The sequence below is a fragment of the Aedes aegypti genome, chromosome 3 (genome assembly GCF_002204515.2).
Source record: "Aedes aegypti strain LVP_AGWG chromosome 3, AaegL5.0 Primary Assembly, whole genome shotgun sequence".
NCBI lineage: Eukaryota > Metazoa > Arthropoda > Insecta > Diptera > Culicidae > Aedes > Aedes aegypti.
In genome coordinates this window covers 370,648,566-370,676,517 of record NC_035109.1, presented here as the reverse complement: position 1 = coordinate 370,676,517, position 27,952 = coordinate 370,648,566, and the positions used below count along the sequence as shown (strand labels likewise).

Genomic DNA, 27,952 nt, shown 5'->3' with positions numbered 1-27,952 from the left:
CAAACTTTGGGAGGATACTATTTACCATAATAAAAATCGTTTAAGCATAGGGTAACCAAAATTTCAAAATTTGCATCACTCTAGTTCCCATATTATCCGTACAAACTTTAGAGACTTGCCTCTATGCAACCAAGCTATTATATCCTTGCAAAATAAGTTTCACACATTTCTGATGTTGATTTTTTGATAAACTTCATTACGGAAAGAAATGTCCTCTGAACTCAAAGGTTTTGACAGGAGTAGTTTTCTATTGCTAGTCTCTCTTGACGCCAAGAACCTACAGACAACCTCAAACGTTAATAGAACATATGAATTCATCTCTTTTATAATTTAGGAATAAAATATCTCTAGAATGACTAGCAGCCTTCAGGAATAACTTCCTCGGAAAATTTTAACTTGGTCATACCAGTAAGAAGCATTCGTTTCGAGAATTATTTAAAATTCTATTTTAACATATAGATATATTGAAAAAGGCACATGGACATTGCTTTTTTCATTGTTTGCAATTATATATTTTTTTTAAATATTTTGTTGCTCAACTAATTGACGGACACCCTGTAGTAGAGATGCCGGAGCGAGCGGTGTGCAGTGCCGGAGAGCAGGAGCAACCGTTTGTGTGAAACCTGAAAACTTTTACTCCGACAACTCTGGCTCGGTCGACCGACTGCAACAGTGACAACAACGGCGCGAGAATCCGGAAGAGTCGTGTTCCTGATAAAATGGGTCATTTACGCTGCATTTACGTGATGTGTGTGGATGTGTGGGAGAGTGTACAGCACACTGCAATTGTGTGAATCCCCCCGGATGCGGCGACGGCAGCAGGTCCTCCATGTACAGTAGGGTGGCCCATAATGCTCAGACTATAAAGGTCTTAAGTTTCGAACACAGCTCGAAAATAATATTTATTTTTCTTTACTTGATATTACAATTAATCAATTTACAAAATATTGTTAATTTTCTTCGGTCCATGGCTGTGTCCCTCTAACTTCGATTTTGACCCACGCTCTCCAGATCCTATTGCACTTGATCAAGTCACCTCGCTGTGCTCCACGTCTTATTGTATCAACCGGACTCGACTCGAACACCATCTTTGCAGGGTTGTTGTCAGGTAGTCTTACAACATGCCCTGCCCAGCGCACACTTCCGGCTTTCGCCACCTTCTGGAAAAAGTTCGAATTTCGAACGTTCCCTCGCAGGATCCGACAAGACGCATTTCTAATTAATTTTAGGGATTCCTTGCGACGTTTTTCTGAGAATTTTTCGTCGTGAAGTCTGGCGAGCTCATGTTTTTTTTGTAGACAGAGCATATGAGCTCTTGCTTACACTTCTCCAGTAGTTTTTCCGTATCCCAGACTCTGACAATCAACCAGTACAGATAGGCGGCCAACCTCTTTGGGTCCATTTTAACGAGGTTAGCTCCTGACGTAGTCATTATCGTGCCTGTGCCATTCAGGTGTTCGTCATAGTGCTGCTTCCACCTTTCGATCACCTCACGTCCATTCAACAAGAAGCCTTTTTTGGATTCGTTATGCTTCTCGTAGAACTTTCGCGTTTCTTGTGAATAATTTCTCTTTACATTCCGCAAACTGGAATCTTTTTCGTTAAGAATAAAATACTTCTGGTTTGTGGCAGTCTCTTCTCTGTTGATAGGAAGAACTTACAGTTACTAATAGAAGAATTTCATCGACTACAGCGTACCCCATGGTAAAAATGTGATTGGAACAGTTTTCCTTATATGTTTGGTCGAATTTCTTTATACACAAATCAAACTTGTTAACCCTCCTTAGGGTTAAAGAATTCCGCTCAAATTTTCACACTAGATTCTGGGGGTTCAAATGCACACATTTGGGAATGTAATTTAAGACTTCTACAGTTTATTTTTTCGTATAAAAATGAGCCACCCTAATGCACAGTGCACAATCTAATGGCATTCTGCAGAGTATGTCCCGTGCTCCGCAATGGGTAAGCGCTTCACAGCACGCTTTAGCACGGTTCGGTGGCCGTGAGAAATGCGTCCACTCCGGGTTGCTGCTCGGGGAATAGAAGCACATTTCCGGCCCGGTCTAGTGCGGGCAATAATTCATACAGTTTTGCACTTATGACGGGGCTTAAAGCGGGTGGCTTCAGCTAGTTGGTATTTTATTTCGCTCTTGCTCACTAGAGGGGTTTCAAAGTGATCAGTGTTTTACGAAATGAAATTGAAGAAGATGGCGTTGATTTCACAAAGTTTTGCGGGGTTTTATAATCATCCAAATATAAACGCTGTAAACGCTACTGCTCAATTTACAGAGCTTCGGGGAACACCTGTTACAATCAATGAATAAAAACGATGACATGTACACAAGCTAGCAAATTACAAAACCCATAATTAGATTTGTAGCGTTCTTTCTACTCCTTGTTTGGAGAACAAGATTTTTCATTCAGAATTAGTCCTCGAGTCAATCCCGTAAATAATTGTGTTTTATCAAGCTTGATTGATTTTAGTTGACCGGCATTTATGTCTTTGTAGCTGAATTTTGACTGCGAATTCCAACTTATTTTATTTGATAGTTCGTTAAGTACATTTATAAGGTTTTCTATCATTGCCTTTGGGGACTTTCATATATTATTTGTTTGTTTCTCGTAAATATCATATATTGTATCAAAATTAATTGTAACACACCGGAGATACCTGAGTATAGAAATTATATAACAATTTAAGGAGCTCACAGGAGGAGTTCATATAGCTAAATTAAGCCGTTTAACATTGAAGTCCAGCTCAGCCGAAATTTATTTTTACACGACTAACTTCTACTTAAGATTACTATTATTATTATTATCTAAATATTGCCCATTTATAACTGATTAGCGTGAGGGTCAATGAATAGTGTAACGGCTCTTTATTTCGTTCGCACCAACTGTTGTGCCAATGGCAAAAAGTACAGACAACAACCTTTCGAACATTCAGTTTCTTTCACGTGCCGCCGAGCGGCGACACTGATGTTTGTATTCCACTCACTGATCGCGCTGCGCTGGATTCTCAAATTTCTCAAACCTCCAACACAAGCGCATGGAAGAGTGGTAGTCGAGAACTGTCAAAACGTATGGAAAATAATAAAAAACGTAAATCACTTGCAATTAAGAAACAGGATCAAAAAAATAGTGATTAGAAAACATCTATTGCCTTTTTAGTTTTGAATATCGCCCTATTACAACCAAAATATTTTACCCATCGCGCGCAATATCTTCTGGATGAATATTTTTTATTGTTTCAAATCTTTTCAAATTTAACTATTCGTTTTGAAAAAAAAAAATATAATAATATTATAATAAAATAAAAATAAATGTATCTCTAGAATGTTGATAAATTTTGATATTTCTGCTAATCTGCTAATCTGCTAATATCAACGCACCCCCTAGCCATGGCCAATCTGCGTTGTTTACACAAACATCCCTATAAACCCCACGCTGGGAAATACGTTTACCGAAAAAGGCGTTATGAGGTTCTGCACTGCATTCTTGTATTGGATTTACTTTAATGGCATTGTTGTTAGCAATTCACAAAAAGTGAAAGAGAAAGAAAACATGATTTGTGCAGGCAGAGCCCCATAGGCCTTCTTCATTTCGGTTGTTCTGGAAAGATAAGAAAACAAGGAAAGGGAGGGGCCACATCACTCCACAGAATGGCGGCCCATCTGATATTAGTTTTGTGTTAAATAATTATTGTTGTGAGTAGAGATCCTGAAAGGGAGAAATGCGAGTAGGCGGTAAGCCGCCAATCGAACCGTCAAAATCCCCATTAGCTTTCGCCATCGCTGTGGTAGATGTTGTATTTGAAAGCGGTGTTAGCGACGGGGTCTACCGCTCTGAATTCACGTTCTCCAGATCTTAGCCAACGCACTTCCTGAATAGCAGCCACGCACACGCCAACTTTTCGCAATTCACGAGCCAAAAGGCTCACTCGTCCAGGTTCATTTAAGGTCCTGACGTTCCAGGTACCGAGTTTCCAATCATAGTCCTTATTTCGTTGCCAGGTCGGTTGCCGAAAATAACGTTCGTTTCTTCGTCTTTCTCCATTTTTCGTGGTGGATAATGAATTCGGTATGCTACCTTACCGGGGTCGCGCTACCTACATCACGTTGATGGGACTGCCATCTTAGGTGTAGCTGACGTGGCGTTTCGTACTCAGCCGCTGGATACCAGAACAGACGCTATTTGAGCCGCACCTCCTGGTGTACAGACGCTCAGAACGCACCTCCTCACTCTAGCTGATGTCAGAAGGACAACAGTGCCCAGGCTGCACTACCAGCTAAATGAACTGTTCCACTCCTAAAAGTTATATTGGGAAGCTACTGTTTCCCCTTCTGCTGCTGTTGTTGCTGTGTGCTGTTGATACTACTGCTGTTGCTGCTGGGAGGCGTTGCTGTCGAATAAGATTTTTCTGCTGCTCTCGATTGTGGTGAATTAGATCTAATTAGAAATTTTCGTTTTCGGCATATTAGCAGACATTATTTAGCTGTTTTTACTTTTTTCTTTGTAATGTGCTTTTCTCTAATGTCAAATGAACTTCAGACTAAAAGTTAATCACAATGAACATATTAGTAGTTAGTAGTTTTGCTTTTCCTGATTTCTACACTGCATGTTGCTTGGGTTCGATGGGTAGACTGCTTTGGAAGCCTATACTGTTCAACAATTTAGATAATGGATGACTTTTCCTTTGAAAATGCTTCTCCGAACAATGTAATTCCACGTGTTGTTCTTAATGCTGCATTAAAACATGACTGTTTAAATATCTGCCATATCAATGTCCAAAGTCTAATTGCTAGAAACTTCACGAAATTCCATGAATTGAAGCTGACTTTTATAGATAGCAAAGTCGACCTCTTTTTTTTTTATTGAAGCATGGCTGAACCACACTATTAGCAATACTATGATTGGTATTGAGGGTTATAAACTCATAAGAAATGATAGGAATAGGCATGGTGGTGGGATTTGTATATATTTGCGAAACAGTTTGTTATATAAAGTTGTGTCGATGTCCCAGAGTTCATCCAACGATTTTTATGGTACCGAGTATCTTAATATTGAAATTAAAGTTGGTTTTGACAAAGTTCTGCTTGGTGTTATTTATAATCCCCCAAACATTGATTGCATTGACGTTTTGCACGATATCTTAGAGAATTGTACTATCAACTATGACTGCTCCTTCTTCGTTGGCGACTTCAATACAGACATACTCAAATTCTCTAGTCGATCACGTAGGTTCAGTGAAATGTTAGATGCAATGTCGTACGAGTGTATGAACTCTGAACCAACTTATTTCCATCAATCCGGATGTTCCCTGCTTGACCTTTTTATAACAGATTCACCTGACTTTGTTGCAAAGCTAGATCAAATTTCTATGCCTGGAGTATCTAATCACGATTTAGTTTTCTGTTCTTTGCGATTATCACTTAACAGAGTTGAAGATATTGTCCAATACCGCGACTACGTTAATTTTGATTCAAGTGCATTACTGGATGGGTTTTATAATATTGAATGGAATGATTTGTTTTGCATGGAGGACCCGAACGAAATACTTAACTTCATAAATTACCACATTCTCAAACTTCACGACGATTTCATACCTCTACGTCGCAAAAAGAAGAATAGAACCCCTTGGTTCAACAGTGATATTTCGCATGCATTTATTAATAGAAATCTGGCCTACAATCAATGGAAGCGTTCTAGAACTGAGATTGACAGAAACACTTACATGCGCCTTCGAAATTTTGCGAATGACTTGGTCAGGCAAGCAAAAATCAATCACGATAAGCAAAACTTCAACGTTGACTTGCCTAGCAAGCAACTATGGAAAAACATTAAAAAATTAGGAATATCTAATGATTCAAGTTTTCTTGATCAAGATTGTTTAAATGCAAACCAAATAAATGACTATTTTATCTCCAATTATATTAATGACTCGTCGTCTGTTTCAATACCATTTTCTTCTGATGGTTTCAAATTCAATGTTTTTCATGAGGAAGATATTGTCAACAGTATTTTCTCAATTAAGTCGAATGCTGTTGGTTTGGACAATATTCCGATTAGGTTTATTAAAATATTGTTACCTATTGCTTTGCCAGTATATAAGTTTCTGTTTGATTCCATTATTAAAACATCTGTTTTCCCGAGAGCTTGGAAGAACTCTAAAGTAATACCCATTAAAAAGAAAGGAAACAGTGCTTCTCTTTCAAATCTACGGCCTATAAGTATACTGAGTTCCTTGTCTAAAGTTTTTGAAAAACTACTCAAAATCCAAATTACTAAATTTATTACTGATAATGATCTTTTGCATCCGCTTCAATCTGGATTCCGTCAGAATCACAGTACAAATTCAGCTTTAATCAAAGTTCATGATGACATTGCTCGTGTTATAGATCGCAGAGGGATTGCTGTTTTACTTCTAATCGATTTCGCTAAAGCTTTTGATAGAGTTTCGCATTCTAAACTGGTTAAGAAGTTGTCATCAAAATTTAGTTTTTCTCACAATGCTGTTAAATTAATCGAATCTTACTTGAACGAACGGAAACAAGCTGTTTTCTAAAATGGTGTTTTATCTGATTTCAGTTTTATTGAATCTGGAGTACCCCAAGGCTCCGTGCTGGGGCCACTATTGTTTTCGTTATTTTTAAATGACCTACCGGCAAGTTTAGAATTTTGTTCAATTCATATGTTTGCTGACGATGTTCAAGTATACCTCTGTGCGTCCGATGATGTTGACATGAATGATTTTGCTAGAAAAATTAATCATGATTTAAATAATATATTGAGATGGTCACAAAATAATCTTTTGACTGTGAACCCATCAAAAACCAAAGCAACGCTTATATGTAAGCTTAAAAACCGCCCTCTACCGCCTTCAATTTATTTCGATGGTAAAAGAGTACAGTTTTATGATAAATTGGAAAATTTAGGCGAAATTTTTACTTCAAATTTATGTTGGGATGCATTTATTAATGGGCAATGCGGTAAAATATACGGTACTTTAAAGAAGTTGAATCTAACTACAAAACACTTAGACACAGCTATGAAAATTAAATTGTTCAAATCCCTAATTCTGCCTCATTTTATATATTGTGATTTCTTGTTTAGTAATGCGACAGCTTCTGCACTAAACAGACTACGGGTTGCGCTTAATGCATGTGTTAGATATGTGTTCAATCTTACTAGGTATTCTCATGTATCCCACTTGCAAGATGTTTTGTTAGGATGCCAGTTTTCTAAATTTTATAGTTTTAGAGCCTGTTTACAAGTGTACATCATCATCAAACGTAAAACGCCTCGCTATCTCTACGACAAGCTTCAATTCATGAGAAATACGAGAACTATGAGCCTAGTAATACCCAATCACTCATCTGCATATTACGGACAATCATTGTTTGTGAGAGGCATTAACAATTGGAATCGTTTGTCTCCTACCCTTAAGTCAACTGCTAATATTTATGGTTTCAAAGGGGGTTTGCTTAGAGAACTTGAGCGCTTGCAGTAGAACATTCAGGAAAATCGAATTCAGGAACATAATTCGAGTTAGTTAAAAAGTTTCAATGGAATCACCACAGTGTAACATTTCAAGAAGGAGTTTCCTTACGTTACATAAATTCAAATAAAGAAATAAATAAAATAAATAAGTACGCAACCCTTAGCTGGCGGTCTTTGTCATCATTTGACCCGTGGAAGCGCGAGGTAGGAACTTGTGAGGACCAGAGCTGTGTTGGACGCTCCTTCCTGATTGTCGACTCACCATTTTGCGGCCCTAGAATGTTGATAAATTTTGATATTTATTATGAAATTAGAAAATCTTTCAATTAAAAACAATGGCGTTCGGTCAAATGTCATTCGGTTAAATGGCCGGACACCGTTTTGAGAAAACCTATATTAAGCCTAGTCGTCTATTGTTTTCATAGAACAAAATTTATGTTTTTTTTTATTCATTTTGAGGCTCTCAATTTTTTTTTCCAAAAAAGCTTGATTAAAAGGATATTTCTCTAATCGATTCCTAGGATATCGAAATTTTCGTATGTGTTCCCAACTACCTGGATGTTGTAAATTAATGTTTGACTTTGGTTTTCAATTAATAACATGTTAGAAATTGAATTTTTGCCGACTTTTTAGAGAACTGGACATCTATGTGCTCGGAGAGAGTCGATTTTCAACATTTATTTTTGTATCTCAGTTTATTTCTCAGTATAATTAGTTAATTGAATGATTTTTGATGGCTTGTGCCTTAAAATTCACAGCGACGTCTAAATGTTAGAAACAATTTCGTATTATGTAGCAATACTTCCACCCCCACAGTTAAAATAAAAATAATACACAGCGTAGTCATTATAATTATTAAGTATACAATCCTTTTTGTACAGTGAGAAATTTAGCTCTTTGCAAGTCCACATGTAACATACAAGGTGCAGAGAAAATTACTGAGCTTGAGAGATCAGTAAACTAAATACTTTAAACCAGACACGTAACGTACTATCTTTCAATTAACATACGACAGAAACTGTTTTATCTAGATTTATCAATATGTCAAACAAGCATGGAAAAATTCACTCACTCACCCGAACGCTACCGATGACTAATAGCTAACTGTCTGCTTCCACCGAAAGTTCTACTAAGGTGAGCGCAATCCCGACGAATCGCGGAGAGACTCACAGAGCGGAGAGAGAATCAATCCGCTCTTAACTGGAGTAGAAGACACGTAAGATCGCGTTAATCATTCAATCACTGAATGCATACAACAGAATGTACGGTTTCCGCGTTTACTGAATCATTCCGCCGGATTAGCTTCCATTCAGTGAATGCTCATCAGCACTCAAGTGCGAATGCCACTCCAGCGGAATCGGAATGTAAATAATCATTCGCTACTGCAATAGAATGACTTCGGCACACGAAGTTGCCGTTTTTGTCCAACTTGTCGCTCGGCGAAGAAGTAGAAAGCGCAGCTTTCAGCTTCAGCTTGGTAGAAAAAACGATAACCTCGCTCTTGATTGCGTGTGGAAGTGAGCGAGGGGAGCGCAGCAGTCGAGTGAGTGTTTCCCATGCCTGATGTCAAAGTAAAAAATCGTAATACTGTAACCTTATGTCTTGACTGAAAGGTATCAGATATTTCTACAAATTTCATTACAGTATAAACCGGATTATAACCAGGGACATTCTGGTATTTTTTCACAATTGTAAAAATGTATCAAACTTTTCATACCTGAGTGATTGTAAGATCGGATAGAGGTAAATACCGTAAATAAAATGACCCCGAAATCGTCCGTTCGTTTGCCTCGTGAATGATTGATCGGAGTGCATCGTAGGAAGGTGTACCGGTATTCGCCATGTACCAGTTATTCGCCACCCCAGATTATATACCGTTTTACGACATATATGGTTGCAAATTGTTTAGTGTTCGCTAAATTGCTTTAAAATGATACGGAAACGTTCTTAGAAACCGCAAAAGTTTCTCAGAAAATAATAGAAAAAAAACATTTTCCTTAAAATTTTGGCTCCTTTGCACCTATTTTTCGCCACCTGTTCCTGATTCGCCACCCTCCATAAGAAATCAACGTAAGTGGCGAATTCAGGAACCGGAATTAAAATTGTGGCGAATACTGGTGCAAGTTGTCCAGTATTCGCCACCACTATTTTTAATACAAAAACAAAGTTTCTGATTAGTTTTTATATTTTCCCTGCTGAGCATGGATTGAAAGCTTTCGTTTGATGTATTGACAGTAACCAAAGGTCGTTTAATTTATGTATAAACAATATTTTTCCTTAGGGTGGCCAAAACTGGTACACCTACCCTACCGATAAAAATAAATAAATATGTTACGGTCTAAATTGCGGTTAAATTGCCATTTATCGTTAATTGTTTCTCCACTAAAATTTTATGTCCACCCCCAAAATAATAGTGAACTCATAAAAGCGATTCACTTTTCGCCATCATCATTCCTCCTAGTGGTCCTGTAATTTAATTACTTGCCAAAATCGCTGAAGGACGTCCCGCCTCCGCAAACCACCAAAAATTATAAAACTTTTTCACGAGCCTGCAGTGCACTATGGTCCAGGAATCAGTTTTACGTGGAAAGATGCATTTTGAGCTTTAGAATGAAACATTAGACAAAATCGGTCTTCTGCAAAGTTGTTTGTATTAGTCGGGTCCTTTGTTTGGTGTTATTTAAAATTAGGGTGGACCACATCTTCATAGAAATTGTGTAACTAACTTTCTTATTTGTAGAAATTATACTATACATGCTTCAGCAAAGTTGTAGACCATTCAATTTCAAGCAACTTTGCCAAAAAAAAGTTTTTTTTATATCTCTTAAATTGACCGATTTAGAGCTATTTTACTACGGTGACATAGGGTGGTCCGAACAAAATTGGTTTTCTGGCTCTAGAGTTTTCAATTCAAATTTCTTATCAAAGTAGTCTATGAAACACTTTTAGAGCTTTGAAAAATGCGTAGTTTGGTGAGTGAAGAAACTCGCTATCTCTTCCCGTTTGGGAGTTATTATTGTTTTTCTCTCAAAAACATGCCTACTTCGATTGTGAATATTTCTGATTGGGGCAAACATAAAAAATATCTTTTGACGGCATTCAAAAGACAAAAAAAAATTGTAAATTATATCAAAAAATTACAGATGTGTTATTTTTGTAACTGTAATAAAACACCTTGAAAATCAAATATTATTTATCACAAAAACTTTAATAACTTTTGAACTAAAATAGATATCAGCAATATTTTTGCATGAAAATTTGCGTTTTGTTAAGTTCTAAAAGTCGTTCATAGATGACTTTGACGAGAAACTAATATTAAAAACACTAGAACTGAAAAACTGATTTTTGTTGGACCACCTTTTGATGATTAGGAAAAAATGCTCTAGATTGGTCAAATTTTGAGCTACAGAAAAACTTTTTTGGCAAAGTTGGTCAAAATTCCAAGTTCTACCGCTTTGCCTAAGAGTATATACCAGTATTTTTGCAAATAAAAAAGTTGATTATATGATGGGACCACCCTAGTTTTGAATGACTCAGTATGAAAGCCTAAACTTTTATAAACAATTTTGTAGAAGATCATTTTTGTCTAAAATTTTATTTTCATGCTCAAAATGCAAAATAATAAAGAAATACATACTATGAAAGATTCTACCCCATTACCCCGAATGCCCTTTCCCCGAATGACATCACCCCGAATTCCATTACCCCGAATGTACCATTACCCCGAATTCCATCACCCCGAATGCTATTTCCCCGAATTTACAAATATCTTGACATGATGATATTGACGACATTTCCCCATGATATTGGAATTCGGGGTAATGTCATTCGGGGTGATGGGTCGTTCGGGGTTTTGGAATTCGGGGTAATGGCGTTCGGGTTAATGGCATTCGGGGTAGTGGGATTCGGGGTAATGGGGTAAAATCACTATGAAAATCTTCAAAATAGTTTTAAAGCCCTATCTTTCTTATTTCAGGTTTCTCGTCAAAGCGGTCTATGAACGACTTTTAGAACTTAACAAAACGCAAATTTTCATGCAAAAAGATTGATGATATCTTTTTTAGTTCAAAAGTTATTAAAGTTTTTCTGCTTAAAATCATTTGTTTTTAAGGGCATTTTATTAGAGTTACAAAAATAACACATTTGTAATTTTTTTATATAATTTACAATTTTATTTTGTCTTTTGAATGCCGTCAAAAGATATTTTTTATGTTTGCCCCAATCAAAAATATTCACAATCAAAATAGGCATGTTTTTGAGAGAAAAACAACAATAACTCCCATACGAAAAGAGATAACGAGTTTCTTCACTCACCAAACTACGCATTTTTCCAAGCTCTAAAAGTGTTTCATAGACTACTTTGATGAGAAATTTGAATTGAAAACTCTAGAGCCAGAAAACCAATTTTGTTCGGACCACCCTATGTCACCGTAGTAAAATAGCTCTAAATCGGTCAATTTAAGAGATATAAAAAAACTTTTTTTGGCAAAGTTGCTTGAAATTGAATGGTCTACAACTTTGCTGAAACATGTATAGTATAATTTCTACAAATAAGAAAGTTAGTTACACAATTTCTATGAAAATGTGGTCCACCCTAATTTTCAATAACACCAAACAAAAGACCTTACTAATACAAACAACTTTGTAGAAGACCGTTTTTGTCTAATGTTTCATTCTAAAGCTCAAAATTCATCTTTCCGCGTAAAACTGATTCCTGGACCACTGTGCAGTGAGGGCGAGACACTGTCCGAATTGACGCTCCAAAGCACGGAACTTTCCTGAGGCTAAGCCGACAAGTTTTCCAAACTCCACCAATAGTGTACAGTGGCTGTATAGCATACAAATGTCGATAAAAAGTACAAATGGCTCCGAAATTCTTATTCATTTACCACACAGGGATTCTGAAAACGATTTGGTGCCAATGGTCATTGATACAGAACATGGTTGTTTCCGGTTTATTGGTAGAATCTGTTTAAAACTTGTTTGAAATTTTAATATTTGCAAATAAATTACAATTCAAAATACCTTGAAAACTTCTAATAAGCTTTATTTTTCGAATGAAACCAGTCGAATTCAGTGAAATAACAGCCAAAAAATTAAAAAAATCAAGAAGGTTGATTTCAGCTGACGTTTCTACAGTTCACATTATGTTAAAAATCTGTGTATGCAACAATTGATCTTAAACTTTGTGGAATTATTATTCAAAGTAATTTTTGGGCCACTGTGCAGCGGGTAGATTATCCATAGCCATTGTCACCGTTATTTCTCGGAAAAAAAAATGCAAAAAAACTTCCAAATTCGAGAGACTTTTCGACGTCGTCGTCAAACTATAGCAGATGAATGGTTTCGTTGGCAACAGACGTAGATCCAAGTCTACTGCGATCGATTCGTCGGTTTTCGTCACCATCGTCAGACAGTTTTGCGGTGTTTTTTGGCCTTCCCCCCAATTTTCCCGGCAAGGAATGCTTGATTGGAAATTTCGGTCGGGTGTCAAACTGTCGTGATTGAATTTCGACGGAAAGTGAAAGTTTTCCAGTTTTTCTCGCGCCCGCTCTGGTGCAATGTGACTTCGAAACGGTTCGTGGGAAAATCTACTCTGATGGTGTCGCGAGTCGTGGTGTCGAATGGTTCTGTTGCTAGGGCTGCTAGATGAGTTCTTTTGAAGTTGTCAATGTGAGCACTCTGGAACAGCTGCACGGTGGGGGATTTTAACGTTGAGCGAAGCCAGAGTGTGATGTAAATAAACTACTTGTTGACTTGGGAGCTCGGAGCAACTTTTAGTTCGTTACGCATGGACAGCTTGACGTCGTCGTCGTCGTCGGTCCCGGTGGATGCTGTTGTTATTTGCTTTGCCATGCGAAGGTCGATACGATTGTGGTTGAGCTGGATGCAGGTTTATCGTATCACGTATCGGATTTTTGAAACGATGATATGCAGTAGCTGTGAATTATTCTATTCCAGATGACTTTGGGAAATAGTATAAAAAAAAAATCACATTATGTTATATTTTATTGATCTCCTTCACGAAATTCTCAAAGAAATCCTCCAAAGATTGTTGTTACACTGGCTTCAATCATTCCTCCTGAATTTAGTTCCTCAACTTTTTCTGTTGTTCCAGTAGACGAATTGTATAAGGATTTCTTCAGTAATTTTTGCTAAGATTTCTATAAGAAGTTCTATAGCTATTGTGCATGATTTTTTTTTTTTTCATTTTATTATCACTTCATCTAAATTTGCACTGAGTTTTTTCGTGTCCTACATACATTTATCTTAGGACCTTTCTTAGCCAAGCCCTCGGCTACAAAGCAAAGCCATGCTGAAAATTTCTGGGTTCGATTCCCGGTCGGTCCAAGATCCTTTCGTAATGGAAATTTCCTTCACTTCCCTGGGCATAGAGTATCATCGTACCGGCCATACGATATATGAATGCGAAAATGGAAACTTTGGCAAAGAAAGCTCTCAGTTAATAACTGGGGAAGTGCTCATAAGAACACTAAGCTGAGTAGCAGTCTCTGTCCCAGTGGGGACGTAAATGCCAAGAAAAAGTAGAATTACTAGGAACTGAAAGTTTTCTTCAGTAATATCTGATGAGGTTTTTCTGAGAAGTTCTTCTTATTCTAACACTTCAACTAAATTTGAACTGACTAACTTCGTGTTCTATGTTTAGATGTCTACGTTTTTCGATGATCAATTCAATATTGAGATATGAACAGTAGACCTATTATGGAAACGTTACAAAAGAGAGACCTTGAGTAGTCTGAAAATATCAAGAGCTTGAGGGCTTGAGAGTAAAAAGGCTAGAGGGATTGACTTTTTAGAAAAACAAATACAGATAACCAGAAAGTTAAACTGTTCAAAACTACAAAGTTGAAAAGCATAATATGAAGTTAACTCGTAGCCCACGAAGCAGATAACTTATGAGCCTTTAGGTGACAGATTTAGATAATTCAAAGTACTGTATCAACAAAGAAATAAAGAATTAAAAATATATAACAAGAGTGTGTAACGCAGAAAAAAATGATAATTCATCTTTAATACAAATAACCAAAAGAGATAAGACAAAAAGGAAGGAACAGAGACATACAATTGATAAATTGGGTAAAGAGATAGACGAAGAGAGAGATAGTCGAAAAACAAACCCGAACAAATAGAAACACATATCCTGAAAAGCGGTAATGAAGGAGATCTAAAATGAAAAAAAAAAAAAACGAAAAGAAAGAGTCATACAACAATCGATCCACAAATAAAAATCACCTGAAAATATAAAATGAGCCAATATGAAAGGAAAATCAATAAAGTTTGAAGAGTTACTTATTTAACCAGAAATACGAACAATCCCGGATAGAAGGACAGAAAAATATCTCGCTAAGCAAATAATCAGCTTGAACAATATAGAACAAAAATTAGCAAAGCGTTCCATATGAAAACAAAATGTCAAATTCACAGAAAAGAAATGTTAGGGGAATTTTCATAATCTCGGCAGCCTGAGCCAATGTCGCGCTCTTTTTGCAATTTTTACGGTAGACAAATTACGTGTGTGTCCTTTTACATTTATGCACTGCTCAATACTCTATCGATTGACACCGACAGACTTGTTGAAAGCTTTTTGGAAACGTTTTTACAACGCTTCGCTCTCGTCAGTGTGGCTATTGTTGGCAGCCTCATTCTCTTCGTCAGTTTCGGCAGCTCCAAATCAGTCGCATTTTGAGGCGTTTTAATTTGGCGAAATTGTTTGTTCAGTCTCGGAAATCTCGTCAACAAAAAGCTGACAAAACAAAAAATCATCTGGAAGTTTTCATTGTGGTGTTTTGACAGAAAAATAATGTGTATTTGATGTTTGAAATTTGATTGCCGATAATAGCCGAATGGTGCCGAAGCCCTAAATTACCCGAAATAACCACAGACCAAAAAAAAACTGCTAGATAACCGCCGAATGCTAATCCAAAAGTTTGACAAAGGGAAGCAAAACAGAAAGACGGAAACGAGAAACTATAAAGGATTTACAGAGCCATATAATCAAAAGCAAAACCATAAAATAAAAGCAGAGTTAGAAACATAACAGAAAGAACATTTGGTACAGAATTTACATAAAAATAACGTAGAGAATAGAAAAGGAAAAAAACCAAAATTTCAAAAACCTGAAAAACGATGAGAAAAAAAAATCAAAAAAGAAATCAAAATATTGTACAGCTTAAGAGATGGAAAGTTGAAGTGACGCAAAGTTAGAAAACCAAAAACAAATAAATCAAAGCAGAAAAAGTATTCAACCAAAAAAGTACAGAAACAAGCAATCCAAATGCTGAGTTGAAAGGTACGAAAAGAGGAAAAAAAGATAGATAGTTTGAGGAATAAAGTGTGAATAATCCATACATTTGAGAATAGGAAACACAGAGTACTTTAGAGCTCAACAAATAGAGAAACTACAAAAACAAAACAGTAAGCATATAAATGTGGAACAGAGAACAAAAAACTGCAAATGAAGAGCAAGAATAATATCGAAAATAAACAGAATCTTCATATCGAAAATAGACAGATCAAAAAGTTCCGAAAACAACGTTAAATGAAAATTGTCCAACAGATACAGAAAAATGTGCGAAGAGGTGAATGAACAACTGTAGTAATTAGAACTACAACTAGTATGCAATCTACGAAGTATACCGTATTATGTACTGAAAATCAACGACAGCCAACAAAAATCAGTAGAAAAAGAAATTAAATAGCTGGAAATAGCGAACAATAATAACCGTCTTCAAAAAAGAATTGCAGTATTGAAAATTGAATAAAAATCAATGAATGATCAAACGATATTGTTATATGAATGAAACAGGTGTCAGGAAAACAGATTATCTACAAAGTTTGAGACAAAACTGATAATCATGTGTTGCCAAAAGGCTTAGGGACCAACAAAATAGACTAAAAATCGTAAACAGAAAGCTCAAAGGTTAGTAGAAGAACAATAATTAGACTAAGCTGCGGAAATATGCCTTCAAATGATTCGTAACTGAGTACACCCGATTCCGTTTTTGCACGGGGGATGCTTACCGATATTGAGGGAGTTCTTTTAGAACTCTATGGTAAAATAAAAACATTTTAAAAGTCTCAACGCTGTTTTTTATAACTTTTTTTGTTGTTGAATTTCATATTTTTAGTTTTTGTCTAGAAAACCTTAGGAGCAGCCACATAACATGGCGACCGTTGCAAAATAAGATATGGCTATAGTGATGAAAAAATCGCACTTATAGTGTTTTCTGCTGACATAGTTTACTCACCTAAGCATTTGCCTTTTTTGTTTTACAAACTTCACATTTATTTTGTATTACAAGCATTTAACGGAGTTCCAAATTCATTCTTTGATTTTATTTTATCAACGACACTTTACCCTCATCAGGGCATTTGTGTCGGGAAAATTCAGCCTTAGATTGGTTTTGAACTACCTCCAGGAATTCTTTCAGGCTTTTCCAATCTGGATTTCGCACCGCAATTTTTCCAGTAGTCCCTTTCAGATTGGTTTCAAGAAATCTCGAGTACTTTTTCAAATGGACGTAAGTCGGAAAATGTACCTAAACTGTTTTTTCACTGCAAGCTCTTGAACAATCAGCGTTTGCCACGCTATTTTGACAATTTTAATAACAATCGCGTATTTGAATGTTTAACATTGGTTAAACAAAACGACGAAACATCCCTTTGTACAATCCTTGTCATTTATTTTGGATACGTCCTTTTGATTACAATTTGACGAATGTATCAAATCAACTGACAGCATACATACGCTCGAATAAAAAAAGCGAAAGTGACAAAAAATAAAAACATTGGAGCGGAGCTACTTTCGTCGTTTTGACGCTTGCTGTTGTTTTTTGTAAAATAAATATACTAAATAGTAAATAAACAAGCAAAAGATGTAGAAATGCAGAAATTGATATATGTTCCCCCTTTTAACTGTTCTGTAAGTCAAATAGAGGGCTATTAAGAGAAATGTATTGAAGCAGTGTTATTGTAGTCTAGATGCTGATACAGGTATAGGTACGACTCAAACCACTTGCTAAGATGCAGTCTGGGCACCTGGTTGTCGAACCTTATTCGGGACTACGAAGCTGCTGATGTTTTCTTCGGTTTTCTGTGAGAAAAATAAGAAGAGTTATATGTTTTGCTTTTTTTTCACGCACACGGTGACAGTTCCTTACGAGGTTTTCCATAAGTGCGAGTGCTTTGTAAATCTCTTTTTGTTTCGTAGTCGCGAATTAAGGTGATTATAAAACGAAGCCAAACTTAATAGTCCATCGATCTAGGGAACCTGACAATCGTTTGCATTAAAAATTTGATCGACTGGTTGCATACTTTTGATGATCTACCGGTCGTTAAAATTACCAGCTCAGAGCGATGTTTGGTTCTCTAGACTAGTGCTCTTGAAAATTCGATGTTTGGTTTCGTTTTACAACCATCTTAACTTACGTTATGTTCGCTATTTACTGACTGAGACATGTAATTTAATAGCTTTTTATCTCATATTGTGATATTTCCAAACATGGTACGTATCACGTGCGTTCCTACAAACAACTGGAAAGAACTTTCAGCAGTGCCAGTGGAGTTCCGGATTATATTGCGAATAAAGTCAAGCATTTGTCAAAAGCTACTTGGGCACCTCCATGGCTAAATTATCTTAAACTTCGCAATACGATGCATTTATGAACAAAGCATATTGCTGCTAAATACGGACATAGTGGCTTTGTCGATGTGAAACAGAAATGCCAAAAATGCGATACGATGCTGTCTGTGCCACGGCAGTGATAAAGGATATCACAATAATAGTCGCTCTGTTCCACATATAATCCAAAAGGAAATGATCCATAAATAGTCGATAATCCTTAGAAGTGCGATCACTGTAGTATAGCTTGAGCACTTTTGCAAATGAGTTTGCACCAGAACGAACACCTCTAATGTTAAATATAACATTGAGGTCCACAGTAAGGATTATGCTTGCCTACTATTTATCTAATCTAAATACAGAAGTCTAATCGACTTACCTTAAATGTTGCCATACATCACTAACGAATGCACCTCATCCCCGATTATAAAGCCGGTACTCGATCAAGATGCATCGGATACAAAATAAAAAATCGTTCTCTGCTCCGCAACTTTCCTTCTCCTTGTAAAATTCACATCACCGGCCGTTCCCTTGTTCCGGACTCAGTCTCGTTGTGGCTATGTCGGAACTGTTTCAGTAGGCCTTCACTGGAATTGACGGTATTGAGCATAATCGTCAACCGAAAATCATGTTGTTACTTACCGACTTGATTACAAAGCTTCCAGAATCCCCGCCTGAATGAACACCTGGGGCGATTGAGCAATCCGGAATAGGACTCTGGGTGTAATATTCAGGTTTGTACTAATTTGGCGAACGAAAACGCGAAACGAAATTGCTCACAACAATTTATGTTGGCTTTGTATACAAACATCTTGCATTTTTTTTGTTTGATTCTAATGTGTCGTAAGTAATGTTTACTTTTGCAGTTTGACGGAACATTATGACGTAAGCAAATAGCATCATGAAAATATTACGTAACGTTTTGACGAATGTAACACACATGCTGTCAGTATAACTTATGAAAAGGGCTTATCCATGTTGGTGGAAGCAAAACGTGGTAAAATATATTTTCCCTAAAATAACTTTATTTTGAAGAAAAATTTGAATGATTGTTAACAGGGCAGCAATAGGTTTATAAAATATGAAGTTTAGACATACTCGTACTGGATAAAATCTTATGGGCTTTAAATAGAAATTGAAATAAGATTTCAAATTTATGAAGCTGATTATCTCAGGTTGGGATGAAAGTGACTTACGCCTATTTGAAAAAGTATTCGAGAAATCCTGAAGAGATTTCCTCAGAAATTTCTCTGGGATGTTTCAGAAAATTTCATTTTCACTCTTCCTGCTACCATCGTCGTTTCTTGGAGATATTCTATTATGTATTTATCGAAAAACGAATCAGTTTTATTCCTTTTTTCTCTTAGATACCTAGACTTCCACCTAGGTATTCATTCAGTAGTACGCCTGATGATTACTCCTGGATCTCTTTTACGAATACCTTCAATATCTACTTCACGTATTCTTTCGAGAATTTTTTTTTTCATGGATTTCTCCAAGGATTTTCCTAAAAACTTTAGCATGGATTCTTTTACAGACTGCTTGATGTTAGTTTCTCCAAAAATTCTATAGTAATTTATTACAAGAACATTAGCAGGCCTTGTTTCGTTCGGTTATTAAATTTCTTTTCTGAGATTCCGCTACAGTTAAAGTTTAATCGAATTTCAACCCTTTGAAGTAGATGAGCGAAACAGGAATGAAATTAGCAGGTTGATGGCATGCGATAAGTGTTACCAGGAAAGATTTGTTGTTGTTTCGTGGAAGGTTTTGAAAAGTGAATTTAACGGGATTTGACATTTGTGTTTAACTGAAAAATATTTTAATAGAGGAGACAATAGGAAGCAAAATATCTCAACGTCATACAAGTCAGAAAATAAAAAAAAAATGGAAAAGGATTCATAGGGAATCAAAGAGTCAAACAGATAAAAAATAGAACAATCAGAGAATATAGCAAGATAAGAAAGTAGTACTATATACCTGCAAAGTGTGAGTCAGACAACTGGAAAAATCTAGAAAAAGGGAAACGAGGAAGTACATCGTATTAACAAAGCCATCGAATCTAAATGCAAAGGACATTTGGATATCGAATGGAAGAAAAAGTGCACAAAGTGAACAGAACAATACAACATTGGGATCAGGAAAATAATAAGATAGCCAGAGAAATAAAATTTAGTTCATTTTACTCCATGAGAAATGGTGAATTTGAGAACCGAAAAAAACAGGCTAGAATGTACAAAAACAAACCTCAGTATATAGAAGACAGATTGTATAGAATCCACAGAAAATAGGATCAAGGAAAATGGCGTAGACACTATGTTCAATAGGCCAGGAAAACGGTGAATTAAAAAACTGGAAAAGAAACCAAGAGAAACGAAGTCCATCTCACAAATCGAAACAATTTGCAACCAAAGAGTTACGAGTGCAAGATATTTAAGAGCCGATTTGAAAGATAGCAAAAATGACAAGTACAGTTAACTCTCCCTTACTCGATATTCCGTATCTCGATATAGAGTTAGAGAACCATAGTAAAAGTTGGTTTTCATGGCTAACTCGATGGTCCCTTGGATCGCAGTTGCACTGGTTTTGTGTTCTGTAACTCGATACCTCCCTAACTCGATGGTCCCTTCAATATCGAGTAAGGGAGAGTTAACTGTATTAAGATCTAGAGAAACAAAGAGTAAATGGTTCAAACATACCGAGAATATTAAATACATAGTACATTAAAACAATAACTAATTATTAACCAAAGATAAAACGTACCAGAGAAATAATACGTCGAACGATGAGTCAAAAAACTATTAAAGGAATGAACACAACAAAAAAAGAAAAACTAAGAGAAAAATATCGAAAATAAACAAAATCAAAGTGCAGAGAATTAAAAATAAACTAAAACAACGGCAAATCAGAATTAGCTAACAGATACAAAAAGGAATGAAACAATAAATAGAATTATGAGAGCTACTAATTTATAGTCTCGCTAACATAAACTCAAAAAGAATCACAGTGAAGATGAATAAAGCATCTGAGAGCAAAAATAAACAGATTCCCAGAGTTAGCGAGCATCAGAAAGGATGAACCGAACATACCAATTGAAAGAGAAACTATTAGAAAAATAAAATCAGAAATTAAAATATAGAGAAACAGAGAATAAGTTATTCAAACATACCGAGAATAATAAACACAGAGTACATTAGGACAATAACTAAACAGAAATCAAAGAAAAAACGTACCAGCGAAAGAATACGCCGAACGATGAGTCAAAAAACTATAAAAAGAATGAACAAAAAAGAAGAGATAAATATCGGAAATAAACAATATCCAAAGTGCAGAGAATAACAAAATAACGAAAAAACGACAAATCATAAATGGCCAACAGCTTCAAAAAAAGATGAAAGAATAAATAAACTTAAAAAGAATCATAGAGAAGAGAAATAAAGCCTCTTAGAGCAAAAATAAACAGATTCCCAGCATTAGCCAGCATCAAAAAGGATGAACCGAACATACCAATTGAAAGCTAAATGTTTATCTAACATACTGTTGTGTTCAGAATAATAGTAGTGAAAGCCGATTTTCATACAAAATGCTCAAAGTTGGCATGCTGTAACTTTGTTTCCATATGAGCAATCGGCATGAAATTTTGGCAGTGAACTGCAAATATACACAATTTCAAGTTTTTCTTTTGTACATTTTTGTTCAGCAACAATTTTATAAAAATTGGCTTGTTTATACATTTATAGCTTGAGTGGAAATGATTGAAAAGATAAAAAAAGAAAAAAATCAAAAATTCAAAATACAGCAGATATTGAAATTATTAAAACTACTTTTATTTTGAGCGATTTCACCTGGTGCTTAACTTTTTAGCCGGTAGTGTGAAAATTTTCTAATCTTGTGATAATGAAATTGAGTATATTTGTAGTTCATTGCCAAAATATCATGCCGATTGCTCATATCAAAACAAAGTTACAGCATGCCAAATCGGCTTTCACTACTATTATTCTGAACACAGCTGGGGATTTTTTTTTATTATCGTACAAATTGGGCCGAAGGGTCTCAGATTTTCATGAAACTTTTTCCATATGCAGGACTCATACATATATGAATAAAAAAAAAATTGAGAAAAATTCAGAGTCGCCTATTTTTCCGGAAAACTCAGGTGGAAATTTTTTGTTTTCCCTTGACACTACTTACTTTGAAAAATCATAACTCAAGAACGAAGCATCGTAGAAACAAAGTTTTTATATGAAAATTTAAGCAAATTTTCTCAAAAATCCAAAAAAAAATATGAACTTGAAAAAGTTTTCCACAAAATTTTCCACCGTTGGGAAAATTCGTAAAGAAAAGCCGGAAAAACTATGCCCGAACTCGTGGAAAATTTTCAAAAAAATATTTTCGAGAAGGTAATTTTATAAGCTTTAATCACTGAAATTTTTGGAATGCATTTTTTTTTCGTTTTTGAGTTATGGCCAATTTTGTGAAAAATGTCCAGATGTGCCATATAAGACTTTTCTTTGAAAAATCATAACTCAAGAACGAAACATTGTAGAAACAAAGTTTTTATATGAAAATTTAAGCAAATTTTTTCAGAAATCCAAAAAAAATATGAACTGGAAAAAGTTTTCCACAAAATTTTCCACTGTTGGGGAAATTCATAAAGAAAAGCTGGAAAATCTATGCCCGAACTCGCGGAAAATTTTTATTAAAATATTTTTGAGAAGGAAACTTTATAAACTTCAATTCTAGTAACTTTTAGGATGTACTTTTTTTTTGTTCCTGAGTTATGGTCAATTTTGTAAAAAATGCAAAGATTTGCCATACATGCCTTTTCGTTTAAAAATCATGACTCAAGACTCATCATGACTTGTCGAACCGGTAATGGAGCACTTCACGCAAATTTTCATCTTTTCCGTAATCCACCGAACTCCATTCGAATGAAGCTTACTGATGAGGCCTTGGCTGATCGATCGTAGATTTGTCCTTACTGATTTGTGACCGTCCAGTCCGAAGGGGCTACAGCATAAAGAATTGTATTCGTAATATTGAACTTTGTCCATTTCAACAGCTTCGGGAAAACTTTTTTCACTTTACAAAAAATAATAACGAGGAATATACAGCTGATAGACAACACTTGCACTTTCTCACTGCTCTTTGTTAGTTTTTGGTAAACTTATGATTCTCAAGCCATTTCAACGCTTTAAACTTGAATTGGTAAATACCTATTTGTCATATTGTCTACCCATTTATTTAACTGTCAATTTTGTAGTTACAGGAAAAAATTGCCTACATTCTGATTGAAGAAAACTTTGTTTCTATGTAGTTTCGTTCTTAAGAAATTTTGTTTATGAACTTATAAATTTGTGAATATATGGTTCAAACAGCTCATCCTAGCAATATTTGATCATGTTTTAGGAACGAAAAATGAGCGTATTGAAAAATATTGTAGGATTGGATCTTATTGATTGCTCTTTTCAAATATACTTTGTTTGCAAGCTGGAATAGATAATCGGGTTTTCATTATTTGTTTTCATAAACAGTGAAAAATGTCCTGGAAAACTGATTCCATTTCAAAAATTTCATATTTTTGAGATAATTTGAATCCGGTTCGACAAAACATGATGAGTCTTGAGTCATGATTTTTAAACGAAAAGGCATGTATGGCAAATCTTTGCATTTTATACAAAATTGACCATAGATCAGGAACTAAAGAAAAGTACATCCTAAAAGTTACCAGAATTGAAGTTTATAAAGTTTCTTTCTTAAAAATATTTTATTAAAAAATTTCCGCGAGTTCGGGCATAGATTTTCCAGCTTTTCTTTATGAATTTCCCCAACGGTGGAAAATTTTGTGGAAAACTTTTTCCAGTTCATATTTTTTTTGGATTTCTGAGAAAATTTGCTTAAATTTTCATATAAAAACTTTGTTTCTACAATGTTTCGTTCTTGAGTTATGATTTTTCAAAGAAAAGTCTTATATGGCACATCTGGACATTTTTCACAAAATTGGCCATAACTCAAAAACGAAAAAAAAGTGCATTCCAAAAATTTTAGTGATTAAAGCTTATAAAATTACCTACTCGATATATTTTTGAAAATTTTCCACGAGTTCGGGCATAGTTTTTCCGGCTTTTCTTTACGAATTTTCCCAACGGTGGAAAATTTTGTGGAAAACTTTTTCAAGTTCATATTTTTTTTGGATTTTTGAGAAAATTTGCTTAAATTTTCATATAAAAACTTTGTTTCTACGATGCTTCGTTCTTGAGTTATGATTTTTCAAAGTAAGTAGTGTCAAGGGAAAACAAAAAATTTCCACCTGAGTTTTCCGGAAAAACAGGCGACCCTGAATTTTTCTCAATTTCTTTTTATTCATATATCCATTAGCCCTGCCCGTGGAAAAAGTTTCATAAAAATCTGAGACCCTTCGGCCCAAACCCGTACGGTAATAAAAAAAATCCCCAGTTGTAGGTTTGAAAAACCGGATACAGAGTTGCAAACAAAAGTATTGTAATGGCCAACATCAAGAAGCTGCAGAACCAATAGTCATAAATACCAAAGCCGTAAACAATTTTAAAATGTAGATCTAGGAAACATAGAATAGCTGCGCGTTACCGCTACGGGGCTATCTGGGTCCCGAATGTTCTTTTTGCTCAATTCAAAAGGTACGACGACACAAAGAAAATTTGACTACTTGAAAAATGAATCAAGAAATTTCAACTCAAATTTGAATTCATTATTGTATTCTATGTAAGTATTTAGCTGTTTGATGAAATACCTGCAAGTCAATGGAAACCGAATTAAGTATTCTACTATTTATTTATAAGTTTATCTCAATTACATTTTCACAACAGTCATGTAAATTGTAATATTTGTTATAATTTGGTAAGATGCATTTAGTACTGCAAAAAGGCCAAAAACACTACACCATATGTCGAAACTTTGAAACGTATTTCATATATTTATTTCTTGTCAAAAATATTCTAGAGTGTAAGGAGCAGTCACATAACATGGCGACCGTTGCAGAATGAGACGTGGCGACAGGGACAAAATAATGCCATAGTGAAACTACAGTGAAACCTCCATGAGTCAATGTTTCATGGCTCGATATCGACTCAAGGAACCGTACTAAATACAAAATGTTATGTTAATACTATGATGGCCCTCTCAAGCAGCTTTCCAAAGCTTTTCTGTTCCATGAGTCGTTATTTCCAAGAATCGGTGGTCCCTTCAGATACCGACTCATAGAGGTTTATACAGTCAAATTGTTGTTCTAGCAGTAAATCGAATAGCGCCTTTCGCTTTTTTACTAGCGCTGCCTTTCCTGTACGTCGAACATAATGTCGGAAGTAGTTCGTTATATAGATCATCAGATGCTCTATACAGCGCACTATCTCCGTAATATGTTTAACGTACAGAAAAAGCAGCGCTAGTAAGAAAACGGAAATCCCTATTTCAATTTCAGTTCCAGAAGGACTATACCATTTATTTATATGTGTATCTCAATTAAATTTTCGCAACATCCATGTAAGATATAATATTTCTCCTGATTTTGCAAAGTGCATCGGTTTTTACACGCTCAAATACTACATTGTAGGTCGAAACTTTGCAACGTTTCATATATTTTAGTTGTTGTCAAAAATACCTTTGAAAGTAAGGAGCAGTCATATAACATGGCGACCGTTGCATAATAAGATATGGCGACAGTGACAAAAGAATCGCATAGTGTGTTCTGTTAAAGTAGTTACCCCATCTAAGCCTTCGCCTAATCGTTTTACAATCTTAAACAGCCAATTTGTATCATCACAAACATAATAGAATATTGATGCGTAGCATCACCAATTCTCTGCTCCGCCCACACCTGGGCATCAAGAACCAACGGCAAGCATCGAACTCAAAACCATTCAACCTACATTCGTTGTTTGGGATTGCTGGTGGAGATTTTTCTTCCCAAGAATCGTGCTTTCACATTTCCCCGGGGGTCAAGCGCGGCCGTCGTAACTGGGCGCGCAGAGGTCGAAGGCCACTTTCTGAATAGAAGGAAAATCTCGTCTTGTTTGCATGCCCTACTTATGACGCACAGTCCCTCCTTTCGCAGAATCTCGCCGTTGATCAATAATTTACCATTCTAAAGCGGGCCGTTAAGATATTCCATGAATATCTAATGGGGGTTGGGTGGTCTCGCAGTTGAATGAATGAATGGACCGAATGGTTGATGTAGTGTAGTTAGTGAAATTTGTTGCATATTTTATAAACCTAAACATTTAAATTTACATTTTTTTAACAAGTATTAAAATTTTCGAATTTCTAGAATTTTTCGAATTGTTTGCATTTAATTTTAAAACATTCAAAATTCACTAGTTGTTTCAGAATAGGCTACTGATTACGCCAGTGATTGAATAAATGATTCCCCAAGAATTGAATGCTTTACAAAATGAAATGATGATGACGTTTCGGTCAAGTGTCATCTCGCTTTTAGCGCGCGTGGGAGATCCACTTGATGAAGTGTTTGGCGAGTGCCAAATTATGGTTTTACCTGACCTGGGACGCAAGTAAATGGAAGGGACTGGGAGTTTAATTAAAACTCGTTCCTTCTCTCATTCGGAAAATGTGAACAGTGTGTGCTTGCAGACTGACTGAAGTGCGGTTGAATAATTCAGAACTTTCGTTTCTCTTCTTGTTTGATTTCAGTGTTCGAAGCGTGATGCACAAATACCTGGAGAAGGAGAACGAGGTGAACTTCGACAAAATCTTCAATCAGGTGTTAGGTAAGTTGTGATTAAAAATTTACTGGAAGCTTTTAAGGATTGCCAACATAGTTTGCCTTATTAAAATTGTTAAAGTTTTCTCGCTTTCTGATTACTCAAGCAATTGAGTTATAATCAAATCTTTTAATATTGATAAAGTAAGTAAAGAAAAGCTCTCGTATATCCTGACAGACATTTATTAAAATTTTAAGTGGGTCAAACGCATATTCCGTTTCTTAAATTATTTACTGTCCTTTTTAAAATTCACTTCATCTAGCTCCATCTCTCTTCAGCTCGTCGACCACTCGCTATCGCATCCAACAAGCCACGAAAATGGAACAATCAAATAAAGCGCTAGAAACCATTTAAATCGTAATTCCATCTCTTGGCACTGCTCCAACAGTCCACCCCAAAAAGCAGAAAAATAACGTTTTACCATTTCCCCTCGGCAACCACCTGGCTTTTGAGGACGTGGATCCATTTCTCGAAGCCCTATGTAGGACGGCTGCTTCTGGGTAGGAAGGTAGAATGTGTTCCTACGGGCAGAGTAATGATTGATGGTCCGGAAAACGATGCCATTATCGCGTTGTTTTCCACGGAATTTGTACGGTTGCTAGCTACGTTGTCGACTACGATGACTTAGGAGTTTTCTCTGACCACAACGTTGCGACGTTTTTTAGATCCTATGTGGAGCATAGATTGAGATTTTTTGCCTAAAATAAGTCGAAGGAGTGTACTTATAAAACTTAGCAGATAAGCAGACTTTGTACCTGTAGGAATACATGTAATGCCAAATAGTTTCTTCAGAAACTACTTCGTACCTTGATGGCTACAGCGTAGCGATACTTCTACAGTTGCCACGACGCTTATGTTCACCAGGTCCTTTTCCATAAATCCTCGCCACTAGCCCTCTTTCTGTGTCAACCTGCAACGATGTTCAGCGTTTTAGTAGAACTAATATGGTCAAACCTATTGTTGCAGTCTGTCTTTTCAGAATCACGAAGTCTCTACTGCCCTGTGATCAATTCTAAAGAGGTCGATATCGGCTACAAAGCCAAGGAGCAAGTGTGACCGT

The 27,952-nt window shown here is 35.9% G+C and overlaps 1 protein-coding gene across 7 annotated transcripts in view; it reads left to right on the top strand.

The window, feature by feature from the left end:
* Window positions 1-27,952, top strand: part of LOC5568458 (G protein-coupled receptor kinase 1) — a 445,419-nt gene that overhangs the window by 168,841 nt on the left and 248,626 nt on the right. For all 7 annotated transcript variants that reach the window (XM_021851017.1, XM_021851016.1, XM_021851019.1 and 4 more), the window contains one exon: window positions 26,822-26,898. In XM_021851017.1, coding sequence (XP_021706709.1) covers window positions 26,822-26,898 — 77 coding nt within the window. The remainder of the gene's footprint in view (window positions 1-26,821; window positions 26,899-27,952) is intronic.